Source organism: Notamacropus eugenii, chromosome 2, assembly GCF_028372415.1.
Source record: "Notamacropus eugenii isolate mMacEug1 chromosome 2, mMacEug1.pri_v2, whole genome shotgun sequence".
Taxonomy (NCBI): domain Eukaryota; kingdom Metazoa; phylum Chordata; class Mammalia; order Diprotodontia; family Macropodidae; genus Notamacropus; species Notamacropus eugenii.
In genome coordinates this window covers 354,863,809-354,880,650 of record NC_092873.1, presented here as the reverse complement: position 1 = coordinate 354,880,650, position 16,842 = coordinate 354,863,809, and the positions used below count along the sequence as shown (strand labels likewise).

The window sequence follows — 16,842 nt, the reverse complement described above, 5'->3', positions numbered from 1 at the left end:
TTTGCCACTACAAAAAGAATTGCTACAAATATTTTTGTACATATAGATCCTTTTCCCTTTTTTATATCTTTGGGATAGTGGTATTGCTGGATCAAAGGGTATGTACAATTATATAGCTCTTTGGGTATAGTTCCAGATTGCTCTCTAGAATGGTTGGATCAGTTCACAACTGCACCAACAGTTGCATTCATGTTCCAATTTTCCCACATCTTCTCCAACATTTATCATTTTCTTTTTTCTGGCAAATGGGTGTAATGTGGTACCTCAGAGTTGTTTTAATTTGTATTTCTCTTACCAATAGTGATTCAGAGCATTTTTTTCATTTGCCTCAAGATAGCTTTGTTTTTGTTTTTTGAAAATTGCCTTTTCATATTCTTTGACCATTTATCAATTGAGGATTGACTTGTATTCTTATAAATTTGATTCAGTTATCTGTATATTTGAGAAATGAGGCATTTATGAGAATCACTAGCTGTGAAAATTATTTCACAGCTTTTTGCTTTCTGTATGATTTTGGTTGCATTAGTTTTGTTTATACCAAAACTTTTTTATTTAATATAATCAAAATATCCATTTTGCATTTCACAATGTTCTCTATCTCTTGTTTGCTCATAAATCCTTCCCTTTTCCATAGATCTGACAGGTAAACTATTCCTTGCTCTTCTGATTTGCTTGTGGTATCACCTTTTATGCCTAAATCATGTACCCATTTTGACTTTATCTTAGTATAGTGTAAACAGGGGAAGTGTTAATGAAGATAAATATAAAAGTCCTCTCAGGATAAAAATCAGTGCGCAAAGGCTGTCCAGTGGGGGTGCCCCTCACACCAGAGTGACTGAACAGATTATTACATGTGAGCGTATATTTAACGTGAATGTGATAGAAACACTTGTGCTACAAAAAAAATTAGGAGAGATGCTTTCAGAATAATTTGGGAAGAATTGACTGAACTGACGAAGAGAGAAGTGAGATAAGCAGGAAAACTTTATTATACAAAAACAAAATTGTTCAAATAGCAGCTTTGAAATACTTAAGAACTCTTTATCAACACAGTGATCATCCATGCTTCCAGATAAAATATGATAAAATATGCCACCTACATCTTGAAAAAAGTGGTGGATTTAGGGTACAGATTGAGACATTTCTTTTGGATGTAGCCAATGTGGGAATTTGTTGTGGTTTTTTTTGACTGTTTATTTGTTACTAAAATTTTGTTTTTCTTGTTGAGAGAGGGAGAGGAGAAGGGAGGAATGGTCAGTTTTCATTAATTTAAAAAATTAAGATAAATGCTGAAAAGCTAGAGAATGTTTACACAATTTAAGCTTTATTACTTTCAAAATAAATAGAATGTCACAAGTGGTATAATGAGAAATATTGTTGTCTAATAGAAAGAGAAGGCCTGGATTATAGTTTTTCCCATGAATTATCTACCTCTAGGAGCATAAACAAATCATGTATATCTCTGAACCTCTTTCCAATACAGAATAAATAATCTCTGATGGCCCTCCATCTGCAGTAGTCTATGATTCCAAATACAGAATGAGGGAGAGAGGCATTCATGTGCAAAAGATATACACAAAAGTGGGATTAGCTCACTGTGAGTTAGTTGTGTGGTGTGGCTGCCAAAAAAGCTGTGTTAATAGTGTGAAGTATAATATCCAGAACAAAGCATGTCATAGTTCCTTTAGCGAGGTAAAGGCAGAAGCCAGGTTTTAGTACATTATTGAAAAGTGAGTGATGAAGACTGCTCAATTTTTTTCAGACCTGATTCAACTTTTCTTTGACCTTTTGAGACTTAGCGGTAGTTCCCAACATTCTGTGAACAAAATCACCTTTCAGCAACAAAGTTATGTATTGTGAAATCCCATGACAATTTAATATACTACTCACAGTATTCGTTTAGATTTATTAAGTACTTAGAATAATTACAGTGATAACTGTTGCCCCAGTTCCAAGTTAAATTTTACATTATGTAATTATAATATTATAGAACTCTAAATATAAACATCTTATATGGGACATTTAAGAATTAAAAAGTACTCTAGCAAGATTGCATATGCTTAGTTTTATATTAGATTTCTTTGTTCTTAAAATTTTGTTAAATAGAAGTTATAACTTGGAAGATAACATATTAAAATAATGACACATAAACCTAAATTTCATGTTGGATTTCTTTTTTTATTTAAACAAAAGTTTACAATATTGGGCTCAATACTAGAGTCTTAAATCTGTATGCATGGAGTTTATTTCTGTATTTTTACTTCAAACTAGAAAACGAAAATACTTGATTATATAGATGTGATAGAAACTGTAGAATTTTACATACTGTATTGCTAAGAGATGGCAATTCATCTCTTATTTTTAGTCCCTTACCAGTCGACAAAAATGAATCACTAGTTAGGATATAAAATAATTACTTTTCTACTGGCTGACATGCTTTGTTAAATGTAAATGTTCGATGCATATATTGCTTCATTTTTAACAATGTTTATATGAAAATTAACCTTTGTGAGGAGAGAATCTCTTACTTGTCTTTTTTATCTTTCTTATCTTCTGCCTCTGAAGAGCAGGACAGGACAAAGGGAAACGTGGTTTAGTTTTTTATAACATTACTGTTGTGGAAGTGCTTTGCATTGTTACACATGTATGACCTATAATGAATTGCTTGTTTTCTCAATGAGGGTAGGTTTAAGCTTTAAGAATGAATGTTAAAAATTGTTTTAGCATGCAACTGGAAATTAAGCTATACAAGCAATGGAGTATAGAAACCTATTTTGCCCTACAGGAAAATAGAGGGGAAGAGGGATGGAAGAAGGGTGGGTAACAGAGGAGGATGGACTGGAGGAGAGGATGGGTGGGGAAATACTCTCCCAGAAAATTTACTGAATGACTGACCATGTTGCAGATAGAAAAATAGTAACATAAGCAGAAAATATGTTTAAATTAGAAAACAGCCTTAATACTGCAGTGAGAGGCAGTAAAAACTTTAATTTTACATTAATTTTTAATTTTAATTTCCATATTAGTCATGTTGTGGAGAAAGAAACCCAAGAAAAATAAAGCTTTAAAAAGTATGATTTGATCTGCATTCACACTCTATCAGTTCTTTCTCTGGAGGTGAATAGTATTTTTCATCATAAGTCTTTGGAATTGTCTTGCAACATTGGATTGCTGAGAATAGCTAAGTCATTTAGAGTCGGTCGCTGCAATATTGCTGTTACTGTGTATAATGTTATTCTGGTTCTGCTCACTTCACTTTGCATCAATTCATGTAAGTCTTTTCCAGGTTTTTCTGAAACCATCCTGTGTGTCATTTCTCATAGCACAGAAATGTTCTATCACAGTCATGTACTGCCTTTTGTTGAGCCATTCCCCAATTGATGGGCTTCCTCTCAGTTTCCAATTCTTAACCAACACAAAAAGAGCTCCTGTAAATATTTTTACATATAAATCATTTTTCCGTTCTTTTTGATTTCTTTGGGATACCGATTCAGTAGTGGTATTGCTCGGTCAAAGGGTATGCAGTTTTATAGCCCTTTGGGTGTAGTTCCAAATTGCTCTCCAGAATGGTTGTATTAATTCACAACAGTGAGCTAACAGTGCTTTAGTGTCCCTTTGTTCCCCCTTAATCTCTCTATCATTTGTTATTTTCCTTTTCTGTCATATTAGCCAGTTTGATAGGTATGATGTGGTTCCTTAGAGTTGTTTTAATTTGCATTTCTCTAGTCAGTGGTGATCTAAAGCATTTTTTCATGTGCCTAGATTCAGTTGTCATTTGGAAGAACTAACGTGTTAGCTTGTTCACTGATTGTTGTTCCTTATTAAGCAGTTAGAAGGCCAGTGATACCTTTTACATATTCCAGGAGGCAAAAGTCCTTGTCATTCATTCATTCTATATAAAGGCACTCTCTTCTACTCTTTCTTACTGATCTTTGCATTACCTAGCACCTGGTATCTCTGAGTCATTCACCAATTCTTTTTCCTTTTCTCTCCATATAAGCTTCTTTTCTGGTTAGTTAAGAAATAAAGTGGTAAACACAAAGGTGAAGGACCTTGTGATAGAGGAAAATTTAAAAGGTTTTGCATGCCATCTCTATAAAAATTAACCATTTTTCTTTTGCAAAAACAACTCTCCTTTGGCTAGCCAACTGATCATAGTAATCATGACATGATTGTTGTGAGTTGGGGTGATGCTCATTGCTGTAACAACTGTTGTTTTTTTTCTGAATAGTATACACTCCAGACCTCAGCACCATAATGATGTTATTGTTTACATTATAATTCTGAGTGCTTACAATCAGGAAACTCTATGTATATGTAAATAACATTTTGGAGAGCTTGTTGGAAATAGATCAGTTTTAATACCTTGCTAGATTTACCTTTTACTTAACCCTCCCAACTCAGTTTTAATTAGTCATATGTTGGATATTTTTTATTTAATAACTTTTTTTAAAATTTTAATTAAAATTTAAGAGCTATGGAGAATACTTTACCAAATACAAATTTGGTTTTTTTCTAATTTGTTGACAAGGACCTGAACTAAATAGTAAATAATGATATTCCCTAAACAATAGAAAACAAGGTTTTTTTTAAAGTGGATTTGAGAATTTTTCATAAGAAGATACATAAGGTCCATATATTTTTATAGAATAAAGGATTATATGATAGTCTGCACCAGATGGTTTTATAGCATTCTTGTCATCACAAAGGATGACAGGGAAATTCTCAACAAAAAATTTTTTTGATATTTAATTTATTTATTTTTCAGTTCTCGACATTCACTTCCACAAGAATTTGAATTCAAAATTTTCTCCCCATCTTTCCCCACCCCCTGCCCCAGGACAGCATGCACCCCACCCATCCTCTCCTCCAGTCCATCCTCCTCTGTTACCCACCCTTCTTCCATCCCTCTTCCCCTCTATTTTCCTGTAGGGCAAAATAGGTTTCTATACTCCATTGCTTGTATAGCTTAATTTCCAGTTGCATGCTAAAACAATTTTTAACATTCATTCTTAAAGCTTAAACCTACCCTCATTGAGAAAACAAGCAATTCATTATAGGTCATACATACAATGCAAAGCACTTCCACAACAGTAATGTTATAAAAAACTAAACCACGTTTCCCTTTGTCCTGTCCTGCTCTTCATTTACTCCATTCTGTCCCTTCACCTGTCCTCCTACAATAGTGTTTGCTTCTGATTATCCCTTTCCTTAATTTGCTGTCCCTTCTATTACCTTCCCTCTCCTATCCCCTTCTTCCTACAGAGTAAAGTAGATTTTCATATCCAATTGAGTGTGTGTTATTCCCTCCTTAAGCCAAATCCCATGAGAGTAAAACTCAAGTATTTCCATTCCTCTTCCCCACCATTGTAAAAGCTCTTTCTTCCCTCTTTTATGTGAGGTGATTTGCTACATTCTACCTCTCCCTTTCTCTTACTCCTAGTACATTCCATTCAGCTGTAAATTTTTTTTAAGGTATTCTCCCCTCATATTCAGCTCACCCTGTACTTTGTGTGTGTGTATACATATATACACACATACATACACACATGCATATATACATACACACGTACATATACATACATACATACCCATACACACATATATATATATAAAATTTTTTTCCCCCTCTAACTACCCTAATACTGAAAACGGTTTCCTGAGTTACAAATAACATCTTTCCATGTAGGAATGTAAACAGCTCAGCTTTAATGAGTTCCTTATGGCTTCTCCTTCCTGTTTACCTTTTCATGTTTCTCTTGATTCTTGTATTGGAAAGTCAAATTGTCTATTCAGCTCTGGTCTTTTCAACAAGAATACTTGGAAGTCCTCTTTCATTGAAATTCCATTTTTTTCCCCTGAAGTATTATACTCAGTTTTGCTGGGTAGGTGATTCTTGGTTTTAATCCTATCTCCTTTGACCCCTGGAATATCATATTCCAAGCCCTTCAATCCCTTAGTGTAGAAGCTGCTAAATCCTGTGTTATCCTGATTGTATTTCTATAATTCTTGAATTATTTCTTTCTGGCTGCTTGTAATATTTTCTCCTTACCTTGAGAACTCTGAAATTTGACTACAATATTCCTAGGAGTTTTCCTTTGGGGATCTATGTCAGGAGGTAATCAGTGGAGTCTTTCCATTTCTATTTATCCTCTGGTTGTAGAATATCAGGGCAGTTTTCTTGATAATTTTTTGGAAGACAATGTGTGTAGGCTTTTTTTTGATCATGGTTTTCAGGTAAACTAACAATTTTTAAATTATCTCTCCTGATCTATTTTCCAGATCAGTTGTTTATCCAGTGAGGTATTTCACACAGTCTTCTATTTTTTCATTCATTTGGTTTTGTTTTATAATTTTTTTGGTTTCTCATAAAGTCATTAGCTTCCATCTGCTCCATTCTAATTTCTAAAAAACTATTTTCTTAAGTGAGCTTTTGAACCTTCTTTTCCATTTGGCTAACTCTGCTTTTTAAAGCATTTTTCTCCTCATTAGTTTTTTGGACCTCTTTTGCCATTTGGGTTAGTCTGTTTTTAAAGGTGTTATTTTCTTCAGCATTTTGGGGTCTCCTTTAGCAAGATGTTGAATCACTTTTCATGATCTTCTTGCATCACTTTCATTTCTCTTCCCAATTTTTCCTCCACCTCTCTTACTTGATTTTCAGAATCCTTTTTGAGCTCTTCCATTGCCTGAGACCATTGCATGTTTTTTTTGGAGGTTTTGTGTATAGAAGCCTTGACTTTGATATCTTTCTCTGTCGGTATGCTTTGTTCTTCCTCATCTGAAAGGATGGGAGAAAATACCTTTTCACCAAGAAAGTAACCTTCTGTAGTCTTATTTTTTCCCCTTTTTTGGGCATTTTCCCAGCTAGTTACTTGACTTTTGAGTCCTTTGTCAAGTGGACGATATATTCTAGGGACTTGTAAGTTCTCAGTTCCTCCAAGGTGGCACAATCTAGGGAGAGGAGTTCATTCTTCTTCTGGCCTGCACTCTGGTCTGTGAGCAACCACAAGCACTCTTTTCTGCCCAGGATCTGTGAGTAGGATTCTCTTTCCAGAGCCTCCACCAGCTCCACTAGACCAGTGCTCCTCCTCACCCCAGGACGGCCACTCAGAACTGAGATCCAGATCAGCTGTTCGATTCCCCCAGGGTCTTTAGACTGAGGACTCCAAAAGTGGACACTGCTGCCACAGTGGCTGTCACGGCTCTGGAACTGGGGCTGAGGCTGGGGTCAGACCGCACACCCCTCTCACCCAGGTAGAAGAGCTTTCTCATTGACCTTTGAAGCTGTCTTTGGCATTTGTGGGTTGAGAAATCTGGGAACTGCAGCTGCTACCTGTGATTCTGCATCCTGAAGCCTGCTCCAGTCATGTCTGTGCTGCATGGCCCACCCAGGGCTGTGCTTCTCTCTGAGCCAGGTGTGATAGGCTTTTTCTGTCAGCCATCAAGGCTGATTTGGCCTGGAAAGCTCTTTCACTCTGTTGTTTTGTGGCTTCTGCTGCTCTACAATTTGTTTAGAGTCATTTTTTACAGGTATTTTATGGGTTTTGAAGGGAGAGCTAGAATAGGTCGGTCTTTCTACTCCGTCATCTAATGAAAAATATTTTTAAAAATTACTTCTCAGATGAATGAATAAAAGAATAAAAGTTCATGTCTATACAAGGAATAGAATCATAGAAAACATTGTATAATTTTGATTACATAAACTTTGTTAGATTAAAATTTTTTTGATTTTAAGATTAAAAGGGAAACTATTAATGGGGGGAAATCTTGGCAGAAAGTTTTTCAGGTTACATTCTAAGATAAAGGAATTGATTCATATTTATAAGAAAACAAACCATTCCTCAGTTGATATATGGTCTAAGAACAGATAGTTCTCAAGGGAAGAAACACAGAGTATCCATAGCCACTCCAGATCTCTACTAATTAGAGAAATTAAGACAATTCTGAGATTCCACTTTACAAACATCATGATGGCACAGATAATCAAAAATGAAAACTGATAAATTTTGGAGGCACTGTGGGAAAATAAGCATATTGATAAACTTTGGGGGGAACCTAAAGTGGATACAGCCATTTTGGAAAGCAATATGAAATTATACATAAAAAGTTACTAAACAGTGTATACCCTTTGATTCAGCTACCTAAAAGAGAAAAGGGTATACAGATATTTTTATAACAGGCATTTTTTGATGGCAAAAGGAACTGAATACATAAGCTATCCAATATTTTAACAAAAATATAAAAATGAATAATTTAAAGATTTTTATAAATTGATAAAAAATGAAATGAGTAGAACTAGGAATACGGTTTATACAGTGACAACATTATAAAAACATTTTGAGAGCTTAAGAATTAGGACATTGACCATACATGATTCCAGAAAACTAGTGTGCTATTAAGAGAGTTGATAGGTTTAGAATGCAGAGATAGATAAATAATTTGTTTTGCATGTCTATGCATTTTTTTTTTTTAAGAAAAAATTTCATTTTTTCTTTTTTTTCCTCAGTGAGGTAGGGATGAGGTAAGAGGAGAAAAATAGGTTTCTATAACTTTTGTTTTTTAAGTAGAGGATGGGGATACAGGTAAGTAATGTTGCATGCACTTGCAGATTACATCACTGAATTAATAATTTTACCTAACTTTTTTGTTACAAGACACCTCTTTTGAAGTATGTAATGTAAAAATAAAACTGAAGGTGATCAGAAAGATAACTTTCAATAACACAGAAGCTAGTTATTCATACCAGTATGACTGGAGTATTCATGGAGAAAGTATTTCATGCAAAAGTGACCCATTTAGTGTTAATTTCAACATACCTAATCATATATGCAGATCACTTATGGTACAGTTCATCTGTTCATAGTCAGGTAGACTTGTCCACTTCAAACCTAATGTATACTTCTACTTGTATACTGAAATAATCCTAATGCTTTCTTGTCATTGATATGTTAGGCAAAGTCATTCAATATTTACAGGCTTCTGAGCTAGAATGGGTGATACACTACTATCTTATAGACATTACAAGGACTCGTTCCTTTTTGTAGCAGTTGTATAACTTTTTAGTAGTGGAGAGGAAGTCTACCACTTTTACCACCCTACCCTTCTACCACTATTATTTAGAAATAGAACAACACCTTTGTTTTGCTCTTTGTGAAACTTTATTATTGTAGAATCATTTATCATGACTTCAGGTTGTTTTGTTTGTGTTTTTTTAAAGTAACTGAGGTACAGCTGTCACTATGTTGTTTATATTGGCAATAGGACTGTAAGCTGAAAAACTAAATGTTTCACTCTTTTAAGGTAAGAGTGGTATTGTCTTAAAAACAATGCTGAGGTTTTATGTCCTTTTATTTGTGAAGTTCCAACGGTTATTTAGAAAGCTCAGTCTTTTTAAACAACAAAAGAAAAGGAGAGCAGACAGTATGTTTCCATCTAGATTCAGACTCCATAGGTCTTTCTCTGGATATGGATAACATTTTCCATCATGAGTTCTTTGGAATTGTCCTTACATTACTGAGAAGAGCTAAGTCTCTCAAAGTCAGTACAGTGTGGCTGTTACTGTCTACTATGTTCTCCTGGTTTTGCTTATTTCATCCAACATCAGTTCATGTAAGTCCAGATTTTTCTGAAGCCTGTCCCCTCCTCTCTGCAGCTGTTAAGGTGTGCAAAGGCTGACAACAGCCATGTAAGTAATGTATGATTTCAAATTATACTTCCTTGAGAAGTATAATTCTTTTTATTCCAATAATTTTTGTTTTATCATAGATCTACTACAAAATAGGGTTATTAAAGAAAAACTGCACACATTTGTAAATCTCAACTACATTAATATACATTTTAACCAATTCAAATATCAAATATTTAATAACTTTTTTGTATTTATGAAATATCAAATATTTAATAATTTCTTTAAAAATTTAAACTTGATAATTTAAATAATTTCTTATATATCAAGTATTTAACAATTTTTTCTTTATCTAAAATAGTCTATTTTAAGCTCATCTTGAAAGGCAGGATTCAACTAACACTTTCTTGAAATCTTCGAAACCTTCATCAAACTGTCCCATCCTATAAAATATCAAGCCTTGGTTGGGCAGGGTTTTGATGGCGGCTGTGTAATCATTCATGGCTTTGTAAAAATTCATCTGAAGTTATTTGATTTGACTTCTGTTTTTGTAGGGAGTGGTCAGATCCTCCAGGGAACACTGGGAGGAAGTGTGAGATCCCCTGGTGCTGGTGAATGTAGGCCGAATGGAGAGCCTTTGCTTCCATGTTCGACCCCTCCCTTAGGGTACACTGCCCATCCATCCAGGGCCAAGTTTTTCCCTCTCTTGGGGCCAGGACTGGGGTGGGGGGTCCGGTGAGGAGAGCTCCACTCATCTTTTTTTAATACCACTATAATAATTCATTACATTAATATACCACCACATGTTCAGCTATTCCACAATTGATGGGCAGCCCCTCAGTTTCCAGTTCTTGGCCACTTGGCCACTAAAAAAGAGCTGCTATAAATACTGGATTCTTTCCCCATCTTTTATGATCTCTTTGGGATACTGCCTTAGAAGCAATATTGCTGGGTCAAAGGGTATGTCATAGCCTTTGGGCATAGTTTCAAATTGCTCTTCAGAATGATTGGATCACTTCACAACTCAACTAACAATGCATTAGTGTTCCAATTTTCCCATATCTTCTCCAACATTTATCATTTTCCTGCTTTGTCATGTTAGCCAATCTGATAGGTGTTTTGTAGTACCTTAAAGTTGTTTTGATTTGCATTTCTCTAATCAGTAGTGATTTAGAGCATTTTTTCATATGATCATAGTAGATAACTTTCTTCATTTGAAAACTGCCTCTTCATATTTTTTGACCATTTATCAATTGGGGAATGACTTGTATTCTTATGAATTGGACTCAGTTCTCTATAATTTTAGAAGTGAAGCATCTACCAGAGATACTGGCTATAAAAGTTGTTTTCCAGCTTTTTGCTTTCTTTTTAATCTTGGTTGCATTGGCTTTGCTTGTGCAAAAACATTTCAATTTAATTTAAATCTTCCATTTTACATTTTATGATGTTCTCTATCTCGTTTGGTCATAAATTCTTCCCTTCTCCATAGATCTGACAGGTAAACTATTCCTTGCTCTTCTGGTTTGCTTATGGTGTCATCCTTTATGCCTAAATCATGTAACCATTTTGACTTTATCTTGGTATAGGGTGTAAGGTGTTGGTCTATACCTAGTGTCTGCCATACTATTTTCTTATTTTCCCAGTAGTATTTGTTAAATAGTGAATTCTTATCCCAGAAGCTGAAATCCTTGGATTTACCAAATAGTAGATTACTATAGTCATTGCCTGTTATGTCTCTTGTACCTAACCTATTTCACTGATCCACCACTCTATTTCTTTTCTAGTACCCAGTAGTTTTGATGATTGCTACTTTATAATACAATATAATACAATTTAAGATCTGGTACAGCTAGGCTCCCTTCCTTTCTGTTTCTTTTTTTTTTTCTTTTTGCAATCCTTTTTATTTTAAATTATTTGATTTGTTTTCAGTTATCTACAATCATTTCCATGTGTCTTAGGGTTTTTTCCCTTCCTCTCCCTCTTTCCCCCCTCCCTCCCCGCTCCCTGACCAAGACATCATGCAGTCTTATATAGGTTCTACACATATATTCCCATTCAGTACATTTTCACCTTAGTCATGTTGCATAGAAGAATTAAAATGAATGGGAGAAACCATAAAATAAAACAAAACATAACAAGAGAAAATGATCTGCTTCATTCTGTGATCAGATTCCATAGTTCTTTCTTTGGATTGTGGAAGGCATTTTGCCTCAGGGGTCCACTGGGAATTTTTTAGGTCTTTGCAGTGCAATGAAGTACTAAATCTACCACAGCACACATTGGTTGTTGCTGTGTACGAAGTTCTCCTGGTTCTGCTCCTTTCACTCAGCATCAGTTCATTTAAATCTTTCCAGGCCTCTCTGAAGTCTTCCTCTTCATCATTTCTGGTAGCACAATAGTATTCCATTACGTTCATATACCACAATTTGTTCACCATTCCCCAGTTGATGAGCATCCCCTTGATTTCCAGTTTTTGGCCACCACAAAGAGAGCTGCTGTAAATATTTTTGTACATGTGGGATCCTTTCCCATATTTATGGTCTCTTGGGGATACAGTCCTAGAAGTGGTATTGCTCAGTCAAAGGGTATGCACAATTTTGTAGCCGTTTGGGCACAATTCCAAATTGCTCTCCAGAATGGTTGGATCAGCTCACAGCTCCACCAGCAATGCATTAGTGTTCCAACTCTCCCATATCCTCTCTAGCATTTATCATTTTCTTGTTTTGTTATGTTAGCCAATCTGATAGGTGTGATGTGGTATCTCGAGTTGTTTTGATTTGCATATCTCTAATCAGCAGTGATTTAGAGCATTTTTTCATATGACTATAGATAGCTTTAATTTCTTCCTCTGAAAACTGCCTGTTCATATTGACATTTGACCATTTCTCAATTGGGGAATGACTTGTATTCTTATACATTTGACTCAGTTCTCTATGTATTTTAGAAATGAGGCCTTTATCACAGACACTATTTGCAAAAATTCTTTCCCAGTGTTTTGCTTCCCTCCTAATCTTGGTTACATTGGGTTTGTTTGTACAAAAGACCTTTCAATTTAATGTAATCAAAATTATTCATTTTGCACTTCATAATGTTCTCTATCTCTCTTGTTTGGTCAAAAATTTCTCCATTCTCCATAAATTGACAAATACACTATTCCTTCTCTAATTTGTTTATAGTATCAGTCTTTATATCTAGATCATGTATCCATTTGTACTTTATTCTTGTGTATGGTGTCAGGCATTGGTCTATGCCCAGTTTCCACCTCACTGTTGCCCAGTTTTCCCAGAAATTTTTGTCAAACAGGGAGTTCTTATCCCAGCCTTTGCATTTCTTTTCATTAATTCTCTTGATATTCTCGACCTTTTGTTCTTCCTGATGAATTTTGATAGTTTTTTCTTGCTCTATAAAATAGTTTTTGTAGTTTGATTGATCTGGCACTGAATAAGTAATTTAATTTAGGTAGAACTGTCATTTTTGTTTTATGATCTCTGCATATCCATGAGCAACTGATATTTTCCCAGTTGTTTAGATGTGACTTTATTTGTATGAAATGTGTTTTGTAGTTGTGTTCATACAGGTCCTGGGTTTGTTTTGGGAGGTAGATTCCCAAATGTTTTATAATGTCTACAGTAATGTTAAATGTAATTTCTCTTCCTATCTCTTACTTGCTGTTAGGCTTTGTTAGTAATATATAAAAATGCAGAAGATTTACGTGCATTTGTTTTATATCCTGCCACTTTGTTACATTTATTATTGCAAGTAATTTTTTTGTTTTAAGTGTTCTATTTATATGTTTCTAAGATTAAGAGAAACTTATTTTATTTTACAATAAATACATTTTTCTTCTTTATTTTCAGAATATTTTCTTTTCTGGATGTTGTTACATTGTGTCGCTGTGCTCAAGTCTCCAGGGTAAGAATAGCTGATATAATTATGATGAAACCCGCTTTTAATCCTGGTGTTGTGATAATCTTCTAACCAAGAATGTATTTATGTTTCAGGGGACACTGTTTGACCCCTGGTGAAAACTAAATTGATGTAATGGCTACTGTCATTATAGAATTGTTGTGTGTTCTTTACAAATGGAAGGGAGCAAGCACTTATTAAATTCCTTTTATGTGCCAGGCACTATGCTAGGGACATTCCAGGTATTGCCTTATTTGATCCTCACAATAGCCTTGACAAGTAGGCACTATTATTCCCATTTTTCAGTTGAGAAAACTGAGGTAGACAGAAGTTAAGTGAACAATGCCCAGGATCATGCAAGTTGTAAGTGTAAGTATAAGGGTCCCTTTACAGCTAGAGAGCAAACTGGTTTAGCATATGGTTAATGAGTGGGGTTCTTTGGTTACATTGCTGCCACCGATTTACTTTGAGTTCCTGCTTAATTGTTTATTTCATTATACTTGGATTTCTTTACCAGTTTAAAAGATATAACAGTTTTAATAATTATACTGGACATAGGTCATAGATATAAATAGAGCCCCTTCTCCTTGAATGTGCAAAAAGCTGTATAAATGTCTGGTTGTACATTGAGAACAAAATGAAGAAAGTTTTTTTCTACTTAATTTCCTCTAGACTTTGTTTCTGCTTTGAAATACAAACTTTCTTGAGGTTTTGTTTTTGTTTTTTGTTTTGGTCTAAGTGTTAAATTAATGGTTTAGTTAGCAGCTTTTGAAAATGAAAGCAGACCTAGCTGATTCATGCTTCTTAGTAGAGTATGGTAGAAAAGGGAGAGCTGGCTTTAGAGTCAAAGGACCTATGGCCTGTATGACTTTGATTAAGTCATGAACCCTTCTGTGCCTCACTGTCTTCATCTGTAAAATGAGGTTGATAATAGCACCCATTTTTTTGAGGATCAAATGCGGTAATAATTGTAAGGCACTTAGCATAGTGCTGTGTAGTATATTGCTATATAGTCAGTGCTGTGTGTATGTTAGCTATGATCATCATCATCATTGTTATTTTCCAGGGTTTCCTTATGCCAGTGAAATCCTTAGCCCTGTCCCTCATATGTAGATTCCTTGTTTGATGAAGTTATTGAATGAACCCTCCCTATTATCTCCACAGACCTACAGTGCAGGGTTAATTATTTTTACAAGATATCTGGCACCAACTGTGTTTCACTCAACAGTTACAAAACCTGGTCCCATTTTCAAGGTCACAACCTTTTGTGGTAATGAGTGTCATGTTTGTTAACTTGCTGTTTGAAGTAGTTGAAGGATATAAGCAATCCTATAATCTTGCAAGACTATATTAAGCCCATGAAATGAAGTGTCCTCTTTTTGGGTTAGAGATGCATTCTACATTTTAAAGTCTAATAATATGGAAAACTAATTAATAAATTTTGAGTATCTGTATTGAGTATCTATAGAAAATTGGTTTCCTTTAGTTTCACTTGATGGTATGAAGAAAGCCTTGGATGTGGAGACAGGAGACCCTGATTTTAATCCTTTCTTTACCACTTGATACCTATATGACCTTGGGCAAATCACTTTCCCAATCTGGGCTTCAGTACCCTTATCTGTAAAGTGAAATTGCTGGATTAGATAATTACTAAGGCCTTTCATCCCTGAATCCTATGATTTTTATTTTGTCCTCATGTACTGTTTCTCTTTTTCTCAATTCAGGCTTATCTGGACTGGTGAATTCATTTGATGGCCAATGCTCCCTAGGGTTTAGAAGGCCAAATATTCCAGTTAGAAAATAGCTTCTGGTTTTAGTCCTTGTGCCGTAGCCCATTTTGCCCTGGCCAGTGCTCTGACTGCCCACCATTGAGCTCTTTTCAACAACTATCAAAGATTTCATAGCCATTCACCCCTTTTTGTAATTGTAGGTCTAAGTGTAGGAATAACTAGAGTGAATGTTATTTGTTGGTTAAAAGTAAGGCGGCTCTTTTTTGGGGCTGATCGTGGTATTTGGAGAGTATTTTATATCTGTCTTAGTCATTGTGTAGTCTGAGTTTTTGTGGGAGTTCTATTGTTTTGTTGTAAATTTAAGTAATTTCATAAAGGCTGAATTAGGTCACATTGGTTTTTTTTTTAAAATTAATTCTGCATGTACTCTTCCCTTTCCTTCCGTCTCCTCCAATCTAGGCTTGGAATGTTCTAGCTCTAGATGGCAGCAACTGGCAGCGGATTGACCTATTTGATTTCCAGAGGGATATTGAGGTATAATTATATGTGATCCCATTTCTCTTGTTAAAGTGTAATTACTCTATAGACCAGAATAATACCATTAGTATAACTCTCCTTTTCCCGAGAGAGAAAGAGAAAGAGAGAGAGAAATCATTAATTTGAGTTCATTTGTCCCAAAAACTCATTTTAACTTTTCAGGTTCTGCAGAACTATTTATTTGGAAAAGGACTAAAAGAGGTTTCAGATTGGATTTATGTACATGTGTTTTTTCATTTTTTTCTCCAAATTTATTAATTCATTTGTTTATAGTTTTCAACAATCACTTCCATGACTTCCAAATTTTCTCACTATCCTTCTCCCCTCCCTCCTCAAGATGACATGCAATTTTATATGGGTTCTACATATACATTACTGTTAAACACATTTTCATATTAGTCATGTTGCATAGAAGAATTAAAATGAATGGGAGAAACCATGAGAAGAACAAAACATAACAAAGGAGAAAATATTTGCTTTATTCTGCATTCCGATTCCATAGTTCTTTCTCTGAATGTGAATGCATCATGAACCCTTTGGAAATGCTTTAGGTCTTTACATTTCTGTGAAGGGCCAAGTCTATCAAAAACAGTCCTCGCATACTGTGGCTGTTATTGTATATGATGTTCTGCTTATACTGCTCACTTCACTCAGCATCAGTTCATGTAAGTCTTTTCATGGTTTTTCTGAAGTCTACCTGTTCATCCTTTCTTATAGCACAATAGAATTCCATTATATTCATATATCACTGCTTGTTCAGCCATTTCCAAATTGGCAGGCATCCCCTTGATTTCCAGTTCTTGGCCACCACAAAAAGAACTGCTATAAATATTTTTGTACATGTGGGTTCTTTTCTAATTTTTATGATCTCTTTGAGATATAGCCCTGAAAGGGATATTGCTGAGTCAAAGGGTATGCACATTTTTATGGATCTTTGGGCAGAGTTCCAAATTGTTCTCCAGAATGATTGGATCAGCTCACAGCTCCACCAGCAACGAATTGTGTTCAAACTCTCCCACATCTCTCCAACATTTATCATTTTTC

The 16,842-nt window shown here is 34.9% G+C and overlaps 1 protein-coding gene across 1 annotated transcript in view; it reads left to right on the top strand.

The window, feature by feature from the left end:
• The window catches only part of FBXL20 (F-box and leucine rich repeat protein 20), a 113,074-nt gene that overhangs the window by 69,972 nt on the left and 26,260 nt on the right, over positions 1 to 16,842 (top strand). Inside the window, 2 exon segments of the mRNA XM_072646287.1 lie at positions 13,483 to 13,537; positions 15,721 to 15,795. Coding sequence (XP_072502388.1) covers positions 13,483 to 13,537; positions 15,721 to 15,795 — 130 coding nt within the window.